The sequence below is a fragment of the Engystomops pustulosus genome, chromosome 6, assembly GCF_040894005.1.
Source record: "Engystomops pustulosus chromosome 6, aEngPut4.maternal, whole genome shotgun sequence".
Classification (NCBI taxonomy): Eukaryota; Metazoa; Chordata; class Amphibia; order Anura; family Leptodactylidae; genus Engystomops; species Engystomops pustulosus.
In genome coordinates this window covers 131,472,695-131,493,980 of record NC_092416.1, presented here as the reverse complement: position 1 = coordinate 131,493,980, position 21,286 = coordinate 131,472,695, and the positions used below count along the sequence as shown (strand labels likewise).

Genomic DNA, 21,286 nt, shown 5'->3' with positions numbered 1-21,286 from the left:
TGGAGTGATTTTTGCTCAATGTCCAGGGGTTCTGTATTCCCCAAATTTAAATTCTTTTTTGTTGCTAAAGTAAATATTAAGAAATCCATGTCAATTTGTCACCTACCTCCACACTCTGTCATTGTGCCACTTTCTGACCTCCTGCTGCTGCCGACACCTCCACACTCATTGTCTTCCTGGAACACCCTGTGATTTCCATAATGCTGTTTTCACCCTCCATCATTCTATGACGTTACCAGTGTTCGGTTTTCCCCTTCATTTCATCTGCCAGAAGGTTGAAAAGCCTCAGGATTGATAGCCAAAAGCAGGAGTGGATACAGAACACACAGGACATGCAAATATCCCATTTACTGGTCATCTCTGTTTTGGATCCACTCCTGTTTGTTTTTGGCTTTAGCAATACTGATGATGGATTATAGACCGATTGAAAGCAGACACTGACTGATGAAATGAAGGGCAAAATGATCAGTGACGTCAATGCAGAATTACTGCCGACACCCTCTCCAGACTTTTGGGGGGTTTCTACATGTATCCGCGTTTAAAAGAAAAGGTTCTGTCCTCATCTATGGAATCATCTGATGTCAGTGTAAAAAGAGTGGACTCTTTGATGTTATAGTGGGATTTTGGCCCTCAGCTTGGTCCTTTCGAGCTGGCACAGACGTTACCTTGTCAGGTTGCGTTCCCGCTTCACTTATTTGGTGAAGTTGGCCCCTGTAAGTGCACATGGAATTGAAGAGTGAAGCGATTCTAAGAGCGGCTTCTGTCATGTGCGTTTCAGACCAAACCACGCTCCCTATGCATATTTGAGGATGGCACAATGTTCTAAAAAAAACCCTACAGGCTCTCTGCAGCCAAGAAATACCTGTTTTTTTAACGTGACTCGACATGATTTGATTTGGGTCGAAACAAATTTTGACAGAAAATTCAGCAAACTCGGCGAATCGAATTTTTGAAAAATTTGCCCGTCTCTAATCATAATAGTTGTTGCTTTGTGGTGGCTGGAATGTTTGATTCCCTTTTCATATTTTTTTCCTTGGGTTGAGCTAACATAGGTAGGTTTGGATGTAAGTAGATGGATCTTGAATCTCATTCAATTCAACGACTTGAACTCGACATGTTCATGAATTGGTATACTATACACTAGCCTGTGTAATTCCAGTTCTTGAATATAGTATCTGGTTTTCCAGTTTTAGGCAGATGAGTAAAGTAATATGTGGTCATGGTGTGAGGTTACTAAAGGGTAAGCTTTGACATGGGTTGGTAAATTGGCTAAGTTAGGAAATTGGCTTTTCAATTGAATTTAAAAGGTTAAATTGCATTAGTTGTATTTGTTTTTGTTTTTTTTTTCTTGAATTCATTTACAATAGATAAGAACAAGAGAAAAAAGAAAACGTATCATACAAATATTTACAAAAGTTACTTCCAATCTTAATTGGTACCGCAAATCTTGCATATTAACCCTTTATTTATTCTCATAACATTATTCCTTCTGATCCTATACCCTCCCCCCATCCCTCCCCCCGGTGGTTGACATTTACTTTTATATATCCAAATATGTAACTGGAACAAATCAACGTAGATTGAAATCTATGCAAAGCCCTATATTCATTTAAGGTATAGGGTTGTCTAATGGCTCTTCTTTTACCTCAAGGTGGGGGGATTCTTGAGAGCCATACTTTCTTTAGTTTTTCCATTTCCTGGTCCATTCCTTCTCTATCTAATTGTTCTGCATATAGGAGAGTATCCATTCTGCTTTCCCAATCCTGCACGTTTGGCAGGTTTTTATTTTTCCAGTTAAATAGGATATTTAAATAGGTATTTGTATATACTTAGTGTTACACCATAACTGTCAGGCTACAGGGGTACTGGACCCACTGAATCACAATCACAGCACTGGGCATGAGACAAAGCTTTCTCTAAGGCATGAGGCACAAGATCCGGCAGGGAACACAGGAAGGGGAATTTAAAGAAATTGGCAGCTGGCCAGAGCCAATTATCAGATCGCTGGCCCTTTTAATCTCTGAAAGCCGGTGCTTTCACGCCCTAGGAGGTGGTGATGTGCGCGCCAGCCTGCTGGAGCCAGCCCTGGATCGTGGAAAGGTGAGAGCCGTGGCGGTGGTCCGGGTCACAGAAAGGAGCACGGATGCGCCTGCAACCCGGGTCATGGGTCGCAGGATCATCCGTGACAATAACAATAAACACCACAACAATATAGTGAAAAAAATGAAAACCTAATACGGTTCTATGTATTTATATTATGGACATTATAACACTGGATTATTAAAACAGTAACAGTGATCATGAATGGTATCTTTGTTATTTTAGTTGGGTTAGGTTTCAACACTTTAAGAATGTCCAAGTCATCACTGCTGCTTCAGTTCTGTAAGTTCCAATCAACCTCTATTATAATCCCTTGACATATGTTAATATCCCTGCAGAAATATGATGCTTTATGTAATTTCTTTAATGTCCTGCATTCTAAACTATGCCCTCTATATGGACTGGTCAGTGGTTGCTGATGTATGGTAGAAAGAATTTCTCATGCTGCAATTTTTACATTCATTACAATCATTTCGCTCCTTCTGTCACATAATGCCAAGACAGTACTGCCAAATAGCTTTTACATAGTACTGCCATATAGTGCTAGGATAACTATTCCATTCATGCATAACACACCTAATACCACCCTATAGTATATAATAAGTCTATGTATAACTTCAAGGCCTACAAGTAATTTTTGATTAATGTATTATAAATAATATGGAATCTCACAGCCTTCCCCTGCTCTGAACTTCTGGAGCAGATAGGCTAGGCTATATATACGATGTTAGTTATATATAGTATAGGCAGTATTTGTAGCAGTAGTGAGCTGACAGCTGTTGGCTCAGGGATTGATCAGAATAAAGTGGCCTGCAGAACACCATGCAACATTTTATGTCCTAAGATGGTTTATAATAATCCATAAAAACTTCAGAATAAGAAAGAAGATTTGCCACCAGCAGTCAAAAATTCCCGCCATATACAGGTGCATCTCAATAGATTAGAATAACAGAAAATATTTTTTTTATTAATTCAATTTAAAAAGTTAAACTACCGTAATACATCATATAGAGTCATTACAATTCAAGTGAACTTTTTCAAGTGTATATTTATGTGCATGTTGATGATTATGGCTTACAGTTAAGGGAAACCCAAAAGTCATTTTCTCAGGAAATTTTAATATTACATACCAACTGTATAAACTTTTTTGAACATAGAAATTTTGGCCAAATGTTGGCCAAGTATGTACAGTTAATGCACTCAGTATTGGGATGGAGCTCCTTCTACATGAATGACTTCATCAATGCGGCGTGGCATGGAGACGATCAACTGATGGCGCTGCAGAGGTGTCATGGAAGCCCAGGTTACTTTAATAGTCTTCATCTCCTCTGCATTGTTGGGTTTTTTGTCTTTCTTAGATTCTCTATGGGTGAGATTAAGGTCAGGTGAGTTTGCTGGTCAGTAACGCACAGTGATAGTTTGGTTATTAAACCAGGTATTGGTACTTTTGTTACTGTAGACAGGTGACAAGTCCTGCTGGTAAATGAAAAGTACATCTCTAAAACCTTGTTGGCAGAGGGAACCAAGAAACCTTTCACATTTCCTGGTAGATGGCTGCCCTGACTTCTTTTATATATATTGATAGAATGGGCTGAGAATCAAAAAATAAAATCACTTACCTTCACTCTCGCTGCCACTTACTCCTTTTGTTAGCCCGGGTGCCAGTTTGGGGGAAGTTCCAGCCACGCTGCACAGCTGCCATAGACTGCACTTCCTGTTTCTTCTCTCCTATGTGCGGAGGCCTGCACAGAGGGTAACACGCTGACACAGATGCAGCTGTGCTGTGCTGTGTCTGCGTGTTGATCAATTGTACCCGCAGGGATTTAAAGATGTAGACCGGTCCCAGACCAGTCGTCGCACTGGGAATTCCCCCGGTGGGTTACATGGCTAGTCCAACTCCGCCCACTATAGAGGACAACATCATAGATAGATACTGGTTCAAAAATACGGCAACTTTTTCTATAGGTTACAGTACCACGCAGAGCGCATGGACAGGAGAGGTGCTCTTTCAGAAAAAAACCTGTGTAAAAACCCCTTTAATATTCAGCTGCTGTGTAAGAAATAATTAAACTACAGCCATAATCATTTTGGTGAAGGCTGAAATAAATAACCTTTTAATGTTGAGGCTGATTGAATCATTCTAAATCCGGCCGCTCTGTTGATTTATTTCATGGCTGCATCCTTAGTGGTGTCCCTTTCAATTTAATGTTCTATACATTATAGTCAGCATTTAGAAAATCTTGTAAATTTCTTTCTGGCTGCAGTTCCTAGTGAGAGTAGCAATGTATATATAAATACAGATATATGTGTCACTCGAGACTCATCCCATCTGTTGCTGGGTGTGAAATATTATCTATATTTTTAACGATCCGCAGTTTATGATATGTCAAATATAGAACTGGAGAAGAACGAATACAGTATTAACATACTGTAATGCAGTGATGTTGTAACAATGTATTTCTATGGTCTTATAGTAATTAGCACATATGCTATAACTTGTGGTAATATAAAATTGGATATTAATGATATACTTTCTCACTGATATTATCTAAACATTTTTCTGTCTTAGGACAGCTCATGCCAAAGCCAAATCAGAAGGAGCTGACCAAGCAGCCCATGCAGCAAACAACGAGTCCAGTATTGCAAGAACTATGGCACGAGAACTCTCCCCAGATTTCTACCAGCCAGGTATATGGAATAAATATGAATATCTGCAACAGAACCTGGCCTACAATTTACCATTTATCTGTCCACTGCACAGTCCAAAGCAACCAGGACATACGTTTTTTGGGTTCTGTTTGTTTGGTGGGGCAAGGGTGCCATCTAGCCAACTATATGTATTCTCATGCACATTATAATAGTAAATGTAATTTTTGCCCAGGAAAGCGTAGTTACGGCCCATAGTTACTGCACCTCCGTTTCCACATTGTAGCTTCAACACTCATTGGGAGATAATAAAAGGGAATGTCTGAGACAACTAGAAAATGATAGACCGAAATGCAAATGTTTTATTGGGTTTCTTTTTCCCTCCCCCTATTTAGTTATGTAGATGGTGTGGTTGTACTTGACTCTGCCATCTAGGCGGGATTGAAGTTGGATGTACATAAATATTTGGACATTTATTGTAATGCTCTGATAAAATAGATGCGTAGCGATGTCCACATTCAAGAAGGGCTTAATGGGCCATTAGCAATAGTCATAGTCATATAACCCTCTTTGGATTCCCACACTGTTAATAACATTATAGTGCCTCCTTTAGGTTCCCACTGTTATAGTGACTCCTTTTATCCCCACACAGTTCTAAAGTTATGTTCTGAACTTTTAACTTTCAGACTCCATATTGGATCCTGCATTACAACTTTGAGACTAACATCATTAGACAATCATCTCATACAAAAATGTGACTTACAACAATTTAGCAGTTTCTTATATTATGTGGGTTCTTGTCATGTAACTGCATTGTTACTCTTTTGCTCCTGGAAGTAGAACAATCTTTTGCAATACTATAAATTGCAACATGTTCTCCATCCCCTAATAGCTTGTTTTGTTATTAGTTTTATTCCCAAGTGAAAGATCGGTGGTACATATAAAGTAGTAACCATGAAGATTTCCCAAGAGAAAGAGAAACAGCAACATCTAACTCATTGATAGCAGTGTCTTGGCCACTAAAATATAAGAGGCATATGCTTAAGTTTGTCAAGAAATCTTAAAAGTTGACAATAGAATATTGGAAACTTGTGATGTCGAGCGATGAGACCAATGTAAATAGACTGGACTCTGATGAGAGCAAATAGGACTGTATGAATCAAGGCTTAGAGAAAATGAAGGAACTGTCAATTTCACAATCATGGGCTTCTTATATTTTACCAGGATGAATGGGTGGTCTTAAAGCTGTACTATATGCAAGTATCCTACAGAATAAATTACTTCATACACTTCAGTACGATAGATCGGAAAAGGTTGACATACCATTCCAGCAGGTCAATGACCCATAAAATATGTGAGAGTGGCAAATATATGTTTTAATGACAATGACGTAGAGTTGCTGGATGTACCCCCAGAGCCCTCAGACCTCAACCTAATCAAACAGATGGGGTAGAGTTGAAGAAAAAGCTTAACATTGGGAATGTGTAGAACAGACTTGGGAGTTGAGACATGCTTGAATCTGATCAACAGCATGCCAAGAATGTAGGCTTTTTTTAATAGCCAAAGTTGGATTTACAAAATAATTAAAATTTAGATTTTTAAGAGAAATTAAACAGCTGAATGAAAAGAATCTGCATAACTATATATTCCAAATGTTTGCAAGTCAAATTTAAGTATGAGATAGCCCAGATGATTCTCTATAAAATAATGATTTTCTTTCAAAGTTGTGGATCTTGAGATGTGGAGCCGGAAATGCAAAAATTCAAAGGATTGTTATCGTTTTAATTTTAGTGTAAATACATACCTCCATGAATATGCTATAGACATAAATAAATACCAGCAACAAATGTACTACACATGCATACATTTTTAAATGTCTACCTGTGCAGTCAACTGGATAACAACATACCACACACAATAATCTATGGCATGTAAATATACCACAAATATAAATTTGAACCTGCAATGAATAAACCAAATATACTACCGCAGTAATAAAATTAAAACTTGAAGGAAATCAACCAGTTAAAAAAAAACACTACAAATGCTAACCTCCGCTCCTTGTGATGTCGATCCCAGCAGTGTTCTTCTCTAAGCTTGACACACTAGGATCACCTAAAAAAGAAACTTATAATGAGCAGCACGGAGTGCAGAGAGAAGCTGTCCATTGCTCCAGGCTGCTAACTATGCACCTCACGAAGGGGCTGTGCATAATTAGAAGTCCGAAGTACCGAACATCTTGTGTCCCCGTGCTGCTTATTATAAGTTTCCTTTCTAGTTGATCCTAGCATGTCAAGACTAGCAGAGAACAACGCCCGGATCAAGATGAAAAGGAGTAGAGGCGAGTATTTGTAGTTTTTTTTTTGTTATTTGAACTGGTTGATCTCCTTTGACCATAGTTTGAGATAATTTTTTTATATCATGTGTTGGGGGATGTGATTAACATTTTTCTAATATATTTCATTAACAAATTCTGTTTAGTTTGTAAAAAAAAACAAGCTACTCTTTCTCATAGAGATCCGTATTCTAGCCTTTACAGTGTGTCTATGGAGGCTGGATGAGCTCACATTGAATCTCCCTGTGTGTGTTTAAACAGCTTTGGCGGTGAAAATTAACTCCTTCACTTTCAGCTTGATTTTTGAAAATAATGCTCATAGCATAATACAGCCAGGGAGAGAGCAGAAAGGGTTAACACTTACAGATGTAAGGCAGAATTACCATAGCAACATAGAAGTAACTTTGTAACTAAGGGTCACTTTGCAGTCTGTTTCTTTAGAAACTTAGGCTATGTTCACATGGACGTGTGCCGCTGGGTCGCAATAGCTGTCTATATACATACATCCCCATAGGCACAGTGTGAATGCAGCCAAAGAAGAATTTCTTAAAGGAATCCTACCATCTAAGATCTACCTATGCCATCGTAGTGCTTTTTAGGACAAATTCTTGAGTGGCCGCTGAGTTTAGAAAAGTTTTATTGCCCTAATAGGCAAATGGAGTAGCCAGAGCTTAGACTACAAAGTGCGGCTACTCCATGCCCCAGTAGCCTCTTTCGATCCTCCTACTATGTCATCTTCAGTGCGCAGCAGTTGGTACCTGCTAGCACTCATCTGCACTTTGCATAGACAGAGCCGGCAGTTGCATGTACTCAGCTCCAAAGCCAGAGCTACTGTGCCTGCTCAATAGCTCCTGTGGACAGGACCTAACTTGTTTCATAGGAAAACCCCTTTAAACTTGTCAGTAGCAGCTAATCAATGTGTTGTATTCATTTTAGGACCAGAGTACATAAAACGAAAGCTAATGCAGGAAATCATAGAAAATGCTGAGCCCATGGAACTAAAAGAACAGGCCAGTTCGGCCAATGAGCTAGCACCACCAACACCTTCAGAAAGTCCTCAGGTACCAGATAAGCAACCAATTTCACAAGATGTTTCTCCAGTTCGTACCCCATCACCATCAGTCGTTGCAACTCCTCCAGATGCAAAGAGACTTAGGACAAGCTCCGAGAAGGAGCGATTACTGACTCCCAGAAATTGGAACGGGGATCAAACTCGTGGTGGAAGTCACACTGTCTCCCCTCCTAATAGCCCAACAAAAGAAAGTAACCAGGGGGCGTCTACAGAGGTGATCAGCAAATATGAAAGGCAGGTAAAACCACTTCAACAGTTTGGAAATAAAGCATCCGAGACCGATGTAGAATTTCACAAGGGCTATCACAGCTATGCCGTGCGAACCTCCCCAGTGACTCCTCCGCCGGATTATGAGGAAAAGTCATACCCATCACCGGAAACACCAACTAAGTCCAGAACTCCAGAGTTGAAAGAGGAAAAGAAGGACATTTTACCTTCTCAAAAACTCCAAGAACAGGCTGCTATAGAACCCCCAAAAAAAGGGTTCAAAGTTAAACCCACTGATGAAAACAGGCTGGATGTGACAGTTTTAGAGGCCAAGAGTGAGACCAAGATAGTCCAGAAATATGAGCCCAAAGCTATTCAGAAGAATGAACCAAAAGTTGTACCGAAAACAATTCCTACCAAAGCAGAGCCAAAAGCATCACTGAAAGCTGCTGTTCAAAAACCTGAACCCAAAACTCCAGTCAAGACTGAGTCAAAGGCACTGGCCAAGTTTGAACCTAAAAGCTTGATTAAAAAGGGAGCCCAAGCTGCATTAGCTACGAAGCCGGAAGAAGAAGTTGAAGAGGTAGGCACAGTGCATGCAACAGTTATCTCAGTTCTGGGCTTGGCGAGCCAAGAAATGTTACCATAATTTTGCAAGATTTTTAAGTTACAAGGTTTTTTAAGTTATACCTAAGTCATTAGTGTAAGGTTAGTTAGTTAGTAGGCCCAGTTAGTTGGCTAATTGATATAAGATTTTTGGTAAACTACTTAAATATGAATTTCTACTGTGTTGATTTTAGTGATTGAAAGCAGAGAGAATATAATGTGTATCGGTCAACTTATTATTCTCTCTTTTTCAAGGATTGCATATTATATCTCCATTTCTGAACTACTACTAGCTAAATTGGTATAGTATTTATGTTGTTTTTCTACCTTCAGTATTGAAAGAATTTACTGGTCTCATAACATGAGTCTGGCTTTATTCATTACAGGGCGCTGCCTCTCCTTAGTCCTTGGGACATTAATTGACAAGCCGCCGTTTGTATGTGCAGTCTGCTTGCGTAGAGTGCAGAGGGCGCCACATTATTCATTAATCTGGTGCTCTCTGAACTGCTCTGGCTGAATGCACCAACATCTTGTGGTGCACCTTTAACATAGGGCGTGTGCCACAATACTGTCGGACACTTCATGATAAATGTGGACATAAATACATGTGCAAGCAGTTTGCTCTAAAAAGAATGTGCAAGGTCAGACAGAAAAATGGCATAAAGGCTTTAATAAATCTCGGCCACTGTGTCTTTTTACGGCCATCTGCCCTATTAAGCGGCATCTCTTCAAGAGTTAAAAAAATTATATATCTGGCCAGGGGGCTAAGAAAACAAACGCTCCTGTCGTCCCACGCATCATCTGTCAGTGCTGTGTAAAGGTGCAGGCACTTCAATCGGAAAGCTTCTTTATATATTGAATATATAATGCTGTGTCTGCCATGCATAATTGTACATTTGGGCATGCCTGCCTCTGTATGCAAACATAGGGACGGCACTGACAGGTGATGGTGCAGAAAAACAGGAGCGCCAGAGAAGATGAGTACAAGTTCTTTTTTTGTTTTCTTAGCCCCCCTGGCTCAATACATATATTTTTAAACCCCTTTCATAAATACAGATTATTGTCATATCATACGACGTGCAATTTGGACCGTTGGCTAATATAAGGACACTAGGAGAAAAAGAAACCCCACCACTATATAAGTATTTTGAGGGATAAATCGGCAGAGATTTTTTTGTAGGTCCAAAAATGTTGCACTACAGAGCACATTCCTTTAAGGGAAACCTACCACTTCCGATGGTGGTTATAAGCTGCAAATGCCGTGCTCCAGCTCAGGGAGAGCCGGTGCCGGCGCTTATTTTCGTTATGTTATTAAACCGATGTAAAGCGTTTAAACGCTTTATTAATCTTTTTATAGGAAGTAGCTTCCCTGCCCCGTGGTACGCGCTCAGCACACCATGCGCGCAACCACTTCCTATTCAGGCACACGAAGTGGTGGCGCGCATGGTGCGCCGAGCGTGGACCACGGTGCGGGGAAGCTACTTCCTATATAAAGATTAATAAAGCGTTTAAATGGTTTACATCGGTTTAATAACATAACGAAAATAAGCGCCAGCACCAGCTCACCCTGAGCTGGTGCACGGCATTTGCAGCTTATACCCACCATCGGAAGTGGTAGGTTTTCTTTAACTACAATAATATCTCTGCCCTAGGTTATGAAAATATAATGAGCTATTTGAGAAAGATCTTTCTATACATTATGATCAGTCTAGGTTAGTACGGTAAATGTGTACTTAAGGTTTTATGTTCTATATTACAGAGGCCTGATACAATCATGATCTGCATGGTAATATTACTGAATATTGGTCTGTCCATCCTATTTGTGCATCTACTGACATGAAGAATAAAGTAAGTATTACCTGTCAAAGTATAGAAATTATGAACCCTTTTATGGGATTCTACAAGTTCAGAAATCACCCCCCCCCCAAATAAAAAAAGCATAATATAGCACAAGTTATGAGCTCTTTGGACACAATACTAAATATAATTGGTTCTCACTATAACAAGTGGGGGTGTGCATCAAACCTAGGGATCCTACCCCTGAATGTATAATAAAATAAAGGTTGTGCACCACTGTAGAAGATGCAGTTGATTTTTATTGAGAATAGTCAGTGTTCACAGTTACATTTCGGCCACCTAGGGCCTTTGTCAAACACACTTTAGGATTGCAGGAACGTTCTGCAGGATAGTACTGACTGCACGTGTGTATGGCGTTCCTTCAGTGTGCTTGACAAAGGCCCTACGTAGCCGAAACATCACTGTGAACACTCTTTTCAATACTGCATCATATACAATGGTGCACAATCTTAAGACACAATAGGGAGCATTGATTCATCTGTTTATGATTTGAACCAACAAAGTGACTAGAAAATAATAGAAAATGTTTAACCTTTTACAATGTGCTACATATATAGCCTGAAATTGTTAATTATGTATGCATATGCTAACAGGGCAGTTATATGCTATAGCATACAGTAGACCTTCACAGTTAATGGGGTTTGCCCATGAAAGAAAGTTCTCAAATTTGGGTGTGACATGCTTGATTTACCGTATATTGGAGGATGATAAATCTGGCATTGAGATACATCAGGATGTACCAATCTGCTCAAAAAAGTCAAAAATTTAACAAAAGAAAAGAGAAAAACAGAGATAAACGTGTAGTGTATATAAGAGGGAAATGGTTTTCAATTATATAAAGTAGAGGGGGGTGTATTTATCGGGGCTTCTGCATAACAGCAGTGGCGTAGAAGCCCAGAAATAATCGTAAATGCTAGTTTACAGTTAACTTGCTATTATTATCCTCAATCTGCCACCTTCACGTCAAGGGGCTTTGAGACCTGTGAAGGAAGGGAGAACCGGGGAAAATAATCCCCACTGCTAACTATAAACTAGCATTTGGGATTATTTCAGGGCTTCTACGCCACTGACTTGACGCAAAAGTCGTGATAAATACCACGGCTGGCGGGGAGTGGGCCGGCGCGGGGTGTTCCTGTCTGCGCATATGCACACTCACTGCAGCCGGCGTATTTTCACATCTGAAAATTAGTTAGCTGCATGTCTTTCTACGCCAGGCAGGACCTGGGGTAGAGATAGATGCTGCGCAGGACCCGCCGGATGCATCAATAGCGTTGGCGTATGATAAATAACCCAGATATGTCTGTCCTGCAAGAAAAGATTTTGGGCAGACTACATGGGTAGACTAGGGGTCCATGTGGTCTCTAAACTTAAATTAGTTTGCAACCACATATCACCACTCACGATTATATTGATAATCAAAGATATGATTAGATGGTAGCTTCACACATAGATCTTGTCACTTGTGGTTGTGTTCTTCTTTTGCAGGAAAGATGGATACATAGATTTTCGAATCAATGTTTCTCATATATGACGAGGAGTCATCAGGGATAAAAAAAAGCCGATTGTGCCTTGACGGACGATTAAGAAGTCGTAGGGATCCTTCAGCATTCTATCTGAGCAATGGATTTGAACTTCTTTTTCGTGACGCATTGCACTGAGCTGTTCCGTCGTCTTGTTTGCAACTAAAGATATAAAGTTGAGGTATATCACAATGAAAAAAACTTAAAAAAAGAAAAAAAAGAAAAGAAAAAATGGACTGTGAAAATGAGCTCAGAAACTTGGGTTTGTGGTGTTCTTTCCATGTATGTGTTGACCACCAGGAGCCATGGAGAACCCGAACCCAATGCACAACTTTAGCTTTTGTGTCTGGACAGGTTACTGGGTATTTATTTTTTGTGTGCAGGGTGCAGGTTGGCGATCGCCTGTCAGAGGAAGCAGACAGGAGATGACATGTTTACACATTTTCATGCTATATAACATTGTAACACCATACTCCAACCCCATGTCTTAAAAGATAGAATTTTCTAGCTAGACTTTGCATGTTTGACTGGTTTGTCCTAGAGTTGTTTCTACAATTCATTACAATACTAACTAAGGTGCACATTGGTATATGTTGTAATTGTAAACACGTGTGGGATAAAAAATACAATCAAAACAATAAAGTCAACAGCACATTAACTCCTTCCCTTGAATGTTCCTTTTACCCATCAGGGGCTGGAGTGAGGTTATCAGACAGCTATCATGGATGTTGCATGTGTTTTAGGAGTGATTATAGATGTAGTTTAGAAAGCTGTGTGCCATTCAGTATTTGGTTTGCCGTTTACAGTTTTTATATATATTAAGTATATTTATTACTACATGGATACATAGATCAAAAGCTAGATCTGTAGATATTTCAAATCTTATTTCTTAGTCACCCTCAATAAGAATGCTTTATCTGTCTTTCTATCTCTATCTTATTTCATCAAATCAATTTTAATATATCTGTCTTCTATCTATCTATCTCTCTATCTATCTATCTCTCTATCTATCTCTCAATTCCATCTTTAGCTTTAACTAATTAATTTCCCTCACAAGGACATACTCTGTGTATTATATGAAGTGCCAATGTAAAACTAAAGGTAAATATCATTAAAGGAGATCTCCTCGAACATCTTTATTAAAAATTACCATATGGAACAATGTCGAATTTCCATATTAATTGCACTTTTTTCCTAAAGGAAACTGTATCCAACTACTGTCATGGTATGCGTGATTTGATCTCAAAGCTTAAACTCATTGCTCAGTCATGAGAATCACAATTGATGTAGGAACAATATTCAAAATAATGTTACATATAATACTTAATTACATGTTTTTGAGCTCTAAAACAAACCTTGTACCTAAGACTCCTTTACTATGATAGTGTAGTCCAAATATCTGGCCACAGTAGTTTTGAGCTGACATCAGGGAGAGGCTTCTCTTGGGCAGTGACCTTAGGAAAGAAGTGAAAAACATAACCGATCCCTATCACAATGCTGGATACTGAGGATATTTGGTCCCATTGTTTATTTTCCCCATTGCATGATCCCTAGGCAAATTCCAATAAAGCTATGCAGTAGCCATTTCTCATATTACTACATAGTCTTCCTCTGTTGTACACAGCACCGTGCTCCTGGGTCTTTTACTCTATAACATATTTATGGTGGATCTGCCTAATAGTAAAATTATCTTTCACCAATACTAAAATCACCAGCCTGTGTCATATCCTATTATTTTTATATACGTCAGTCAGGATATGAAAATTGATGTAGATGGTGACGCTAAACTTTACAAAGCAAACAGTAGTAAATGATAATATGAGGACTCATATGGCACGAGTACTAATATCCTGGAAAGCTCTTACAAAGCTCATACCCTCCCCCTTTAGTAACTTTACCTGTAGTGCAAAATTGTAAAATCTTTTTAGACAACATGTGGTTGCATTTTGTAAAGTTACAAATGTTTGTATATTGGATATACTGACCAGCATGAGAAAGTGACGTGAATGTGATGATATTGTACTGCATTTGTACTCCAGGATCTGTGAACATGAGAAGACAATAATAAGGATTATGAGTGATGGACTATATTAGGGGATATCTTACAGTCTCCTAAGTGGAAGTTACTTTTACAATGTCTCTCCATATGGTTTAGAAAGTCTTGTGTTATGTACAGTATAAGGAAAGGGTATACGATATTGAATGTACCCATTTATTAGTAATTTTATACTGGTAGTAGGATCTATCTATCTGTCTGTCAGTAAACCTACTTAAAGAAATACTAGAAAATAACAAAGGGATAGAATCGTCAAAAGTGTAGATGAGCGGACCTTCATGTTCAGGGTTCAGGAGCGCCCTGCATGACCCAGACAGCCAATCTGACATATAATGCCCTTAGCTACTAGCCATGTCTGTGATTGGTCAGGAAGACACCCCTGGCTAACCAAAGCCATGGCTAGTTACTAACAGGCGTTATATGCCGGATTAATTGGTAAGCAGCCAATCCGGCAATCGCAGTCTATTTAAAAAACAGCCGTGGGCATTTGTCCATTGAAAAGCATTGCAGCCATGTACTGTCCATTCAAATAATGGATGGCCCATGACACAATTGTGTGCATCTAGCCTAATGCCATTTTTAGGCGGTCAGTTTTAGATCAGTATTTGAAAGGTAGAAACAGAAAAGGAACCATAAAAGAAAACGTATAAGGGAAAGATTTACATTTGGTCCTGGCTAATGAATACTGATGCAAAATACTGACCTTTGTGCACCAACATGCATGGTCTATGGAAAAATGTTCTAGTGAGATCCTGACCAAGCATAGTACAGTGCAGCATTGTCACAGTGTCATTGAAAAATGCAGTGAGTCATCTGTGTGGCGTCCATATTTTTAACATTTCCAAATAGGGAAAGGCTTGAGCCGCAAACACTTCACACAAGCCACAAACACATTCAGGGCCATTCAGGGATCCGCGAAAAACACAGAGTATACATGACCCCCTTTCAATTAATGTGTCAGTGTGCCATCTGCAAAAAAAAAAATAGCACACGGACGAAAACTAGGACACACCCCAGATTTAGGCTTCCAAAAAAAGTAGAAATATAATTTACACCAATTAAAATATCCCTGTTGGTCGCACAGCACACACAGACATACATTTACACAGAAAGCTCTGCATCATCCATAGTTACTCACTCATCTCTGCATCATCCATCCACATACACACTAAGCCCTGCATCATCCATCCACATACACACTCATCTCTGCATCATCCATCCACATACACACTCAGCACTTCATCATCCATCCACATACACACTCAGCACTGCATCATCCATCCACATACACACACAGCTTAGCTATACACACTCAGCCCAGCTATACACACTCAGCTTAGCTATACACACATATACAGAACCACACACACACACATACTTCCCCCATTCCCCTTCTTACCCTGTCCCAGCGCAGTATGGCAGTATGAGACCTGTGGTGATGTAAGAAGCATGTGATCAGTCACATGATGCTGACATCACCACAGGTCTTGTACCTGTAGGAAGAGAGTAGTACGGAGGCTCTCCTCTCTGGGAAATTGGGTGCAGCTCTATATCAGGGCATCACCCGATCTCCTTTACAGCGGTCAGGAGGGTCTGGCAGTGCTGGATCCTCCTGACCTACGGTCTATAAGATGAAGGCACTTTTTAGCATGTGTGTCGCACACGCGGTACATGTGTGTTTCACACAAACTTTTTGTGTCACATCTGCACTATTCTTCACATGACGTTCCAGTGCACAGTCGGACCATACGCCACATTTAACATACAGAGTCCGACAGAAGTGTGTTGCACGTTCCATGATAAAAAAAAGTTGGAGCACTCTGTCGAAGCAGTGGAGGGGGTGCCAGCAGGGCCGGACTGGGTTTCCTTAGCACCACCAGAGAAAATAAATCTGGGGGCCCACTCTTCATTATCCCCCTGGAAATATACTCTAGCAGCCTCCAAATTGTGATGTTTTTCTAATGGACCTCTGTGGTTCAGTATTGGGTTGAGCCAGGCCCCACGGAGAATCCTCTGGTACTGGGTGCCGACACTGGGTGCCAGATTCAGACTACACAGGCAAACTGCAAATTTTTTTAGTAAATGTGCCCCAATGTGTTTGTATTGTTAAAAAGTAGAGCATGTTCCAGTAAGAACCACGTTTTATGGATTACTCATAGACTATAGACTATTGATGATGTTACTTGGCCTTGAAAAATGGATTGAATAGTATTTAAAGGCAACTCATTGTCTTAGTTGTTTAAATAAAGCCTAAATCCCATTGCCTATATTGTTTCTTGAATTTGCTGCAGATTAACTGCTGGAGATATTGCAGTGGTTACCACCAGGATGAAGGATTGTAGACAAAGCACACTTACATACTGGTGTGTGCCCCCTCGGGTAGGATCTGCTCTTCTTGTAGCTTTTTTGGACCCTTTTTATGAAAAAAACGTTTTAACAATTATGCAAATGAATCTGAGGGGCTCCAGGCTCCATTGACATCTATGGAGCCTGGATCCCCTAAGGCTAATTTTCATAATTTTTAAAACCTTTATTTCTCAAAAACAATAAGAAGCATAAGAAGCTACAAGAATAGCGGATACTGCCAGATGGGGTGCACACCAATAAGTAAGTGTGCTTGGTCTACAGTCTTTCATCCTGGTGATAGATGTCCTTTAAAGAGATTTACTCTTAGTTGCTTATTCAAAGACAGCACATGATCCTTTTGAAATGGAACAAATGTGTCATCCATGATTGATCCTCTCTGGCGTAGCGTTTACTATAGCCTTTGAACTTTTAGGAATGAATATAGCTGGTTTGTTCCTGCCCTGTGCCCCCCTTCCCACTCCACTGCCAGTTGTGCCCCCTTTTGGTGTGGAGATGGTGTGAAGGGAAAAATAATTGCAGTCACTACCATACTGGTCTTAAACATCTCCCACTCCCGATTTTAATGGAAGTCATTGGTCCAGAAAAAGGATGCAGAGAACATACCTGTGTTTATTTTATATACTCATACTCCTTTGTATAGACCCATAGCTATCCCCAGACAACACATGTTCATTATAAATGAATGTGTCAATAAGGGCACATGTAGCAAAGAGGCAATTGACTGATTTCATATGGACCTGTAAAGTCAGTGAAACACGAGTCATGTCATTACCTAATTTTAAGGACTAAACAGTGCCCCAGAGAGGGGATTGCAAGTATCATTGTTATATATGATACAAGGATTCCCTGCACAGCACGATTTGTTAATCTAATTGATGCATAAACTTTTCATATCATATATTTAAAACGTGACCCCATGTAATTAAATGAACTCACATACATGAACTGTGTGTGAGACAACGGCCTATGCTACAAATTACAGTGTAGGTCCTATTTCTGCCTGTGTTAGCGGGTAAAGAAAAGCACAATTTCGTGTGCAAGAAACCTTACACAGAGATTTTGTAACATTTTTGTTTATTTGATGAGACTTTCAATACTAGTGAACACTGGGCATATATAATGCTAATATACACTTTTTATGTACTTATTTCAATTTGGAAAAAACTATGATTTTGAATGTGTTATGTAATATTTTATATTTTTCTATATTTTGTTATCACTAGAGTACTAGTATGTAAATCAACACTGTATGTATAATGCCACAGCTGCTGACTTGTTATGTACTCATGATCTGGCCTTGTGTGACCATTACATATAGACCCACACACCACTTGCTAAATTTACCATATATACTCGGGTATAAACCTAGTTTTTCAGCATAAAAAAATGTGCTGAAAACCCAAACTCGGCTTATACTCGAGTAAAAAAAATATAGGTTTTACCAGGTTTTTGTGGTAAAATTAGGGGTCTCGGCTTATACTTGGGTCGGCTTATACTCGAGTATATACGTAGCTTTTAGTTTCGGTATACTTTTTTTCTGCTGCATAAAAATACTAAATAATTGCAATTTTAAAATGCTTGTTTTTAAATATTTGTCCAAATTGTGGTCACATTGAACTTTTTCTTCTGTACACAAACACTTTTGCTGTTACAAAAAAGAAAGTTTATAAATCTGGGCAACAGCTGTATACATATTGTAAATGTTAGCAAGTTATATTTATTAACAATTATTTAACACCTTATTTATCAAAACTGTGAGACAACATTGTTGCCCATAGCAACCAATAACAGTGGAGATTTCATTTCCCCAGGGGTGAAAGCAGAGCTTCGATTGGCTGCTTTGGGGCTAACTGCAGGTTTGATAAATGAGACGCAAAAACTTGTCTGCACTGAGTGGTATTGTATTGTTTGTTTATTACATGTTTTTTGCAGGTAAGATTTTTTTCTTTTTCTTTGCTGACACTGAATGAGCAACTGGATAAACCTCCCAACATTTGAATGCACATATTCACATAAAACTTTTAAATTCCCCTCTAATTTACCCACAAAATAACACAAAACCCTCTAGAAATGCTCACTTTGGGGCAAATTAGCAAACACCCTCCCTCTACAACCCCAAGATAAACAGGATAGTTTGTAGGTAAGGAAACAGTATTTTTTAGAAGGTCTTAGAAGTAGAAATGTGTTTGTTGTATGTGTTTCTATTTATATGCTAATATTGTTAGCACAAGGCTAGATTCAGGTGGCCACAATTTGGCCACATTTTAGGTTCCACATCTAACCCACGATACTTGGACCTCCCAGAATTCTACAGAACAAAACCCTGTGATGTCTACGTTCAAGTCGAGCAATGTTTACAGTCCGTGTGCCATCAGCGGGCGAGCACTGCACACCTGCCGATGACAGTATTAAAAGACCGCACAAGCCATATAGAAGAAAGGATAGGATGTGCTCCTTCTTTTTTATCTCGGGTAGTCAGCTTATGCACAGGGGCTATGGAATCCATGGCCTTGTACATGAGTCAGTAGAAGTGAATAAGCATGTGTGCTAGTTGTGGAAAATACGGCTAGTACAAGCCGGGACGCATTATGACTGCCATGGGCTGTATGACTATTATAGTCCGTACAAGTCTGGAATTCACTTCCTACAAGCTTGACTATAGTACCATAGTGCTATATTCAAGCTTCTTGAGGAATGGAGGGTGCATCATTTTTTACTTTTTTCAATCTGCGGTTTCAGGTCCTTTCAAGGACCTTCAAAAGGTCTTGAAATGGTTCTTGTGTACATGTGTATTGAGAGCAGGAACAGATGTAGGAGGGTTTCATGGGTAAAAGTCTTTTTCAGTTTACAATTTGGTAGGTGGTTTGGGTGGCCATGTGCCCCCCAGAAGGCTTTGGGTCCCGGGGTATGGCCCAAACTGCTTATATTATTATCCACTGCTGCGTACAAGTCTAAATTTCTTTGTCCTCTGCAGGAGCTCTAGGATGAGTTTGAGCAACCCTGTGAGGCCAGGCTATTGCAATTTGGGCACCTGAAGCTGGCCCAGTATATCATTTTTTTTTTAAATTGGGCTTTGTTAATGAGCTCATAGTAGTTTTTTTCATCAGATATTAATAAAATAATTGAAAGCATGTATATTTTTACCAGAAAAAAATATTGTACCATGCCATCCTAGTTTTCTTGCATAAAAAGGTAAAAAATAAGTTACTAAAACTTTTTTAAGCATCAACTATTTTAAAAGCACCCATACAAATCAAGGCCCAACTCTAATTCCTTCATTTCAGAGTAAATCATTAAGTTATTGGTTAAAGTGCTGTTCCCTATAGGTACTGCACCTATCTAGAGAATCATAGTCCTACCTCCATCTCACTGAGCTGTGGCCACAATCTCTCTATTCACTTCTATGAGGGTTACAATAACTGTCCATCTGAGGTGGCACCCATATCCTTCATATATTGATGAGGTATACACTATAAATGTCTGAAATGGAGATACAGCTTTGAAAATATGGACACAAACTGTAATATTTCGTTTTTTCCCTTTTTATGTAATAAAGCTTAAAGTTTACTGATGGTAGATGTGTCATAATAAGAAGTTCCTGAGGAACAATCTTCTTCAGGACTTCTTTTAATATAACTCTATATGCAGCAATTGCAGAAACATAGAGGTATAATATAGAGTTTTATCAGGGAGCCTAGTATTTTAATTTATGCACTCCCCCTGCAGCGCTTGCCAGTCCCAGTAATTTGCATAACTTTTATAACTCTATATTTCTGCAATCACGACTTATAGAGTTATAATAAAAGAAACCCTGACGATCGATGAGGAACCTCATATGATCACACATCTGCCATTGGTAAACTTTAAGCTTTACTACATAAAGGAAAAAAGATAAGCCTTTAATTGCTTAATAGCTTACATTTTGCATGGGAATCAGCATTTTTTTCGTATTTCTTTATATTTCATTTTAAAATATTTGAGTGAACATCCATGTGAAACAGCAAGTTGTGCACACTGAAGCACTGCACACATTACATAAAGCATTGATATAGAGTAACATGGTACAAAATGGTTAAACTACTGACATTTACTGGTTTTTACCTCTTAATTTTATATACATGTGCACCATGTATGTCTTAGGTGATGCTTCACTGGCTTAAAAGAATATTAGCATTTTGTATTGAGATATATCTAAAATGGTCCATATTTGTTCTGTCAAATGTTTAGGACTATGTGCAATAATAAATTGTGGAATGCTCACCGTATCTTTTTTTATGGTTCTTACTCTTTGTGTCAAAAATACCTTGCTAGCAAAAAACAAAGAAAATCTTGTTCGCTCACCCAATGACCCATAGGCAGCCTCCAGCAGTAGCTCCGTGTGGTAGTGCACGGCTACTGGTCCTCAACTCCAAAAACCGACTAGGCAGAAAAATGTGGATGGACGGCACACTTAGGAAGCCACACTGGTACTGTGATATGAAAGTTTCATCCTTTATTTCATTCCAGTTGGGGTGCAACAC

At 39.2% G+C, this 21,286-nt stretch overlaps 1 protein-coding gene across 1 annotated transcript in view; it reads left to right on the top strand.

Annotated features, from left to right (window-relative positions):
* JPH2 (junctophilin 2) overlaps positions 1-21,019 on the top strand; it is a 73,034-nt gene extending 52,015 nt beyond the window's left edge. Inside the window, exons 3-6 of the mRNA XM_072111032.1 lie at positions 4,670-4,788; positions 8,018-8,943; positions 10,726-10,814; positions 12,309-21,019. Coding sequence (XP_071967133.1) covers positions 4,670-4,788; positions 8,018-8,943; positions 10,726-10,806 — 1,126 coding nt within the window. The 3' untranslated portion in view covers positions 10,807-10,814; positions 12,309-21,019. The remainder of the gene's footprint in view (positions 1-4,669; positions 4,789-8,017; positions 8,944-10,725; positions 10,815-12,308) is intronic.
* The last annotated feature ends 267 nt before the right edge of the window (positions 21,020-21,286 follow it).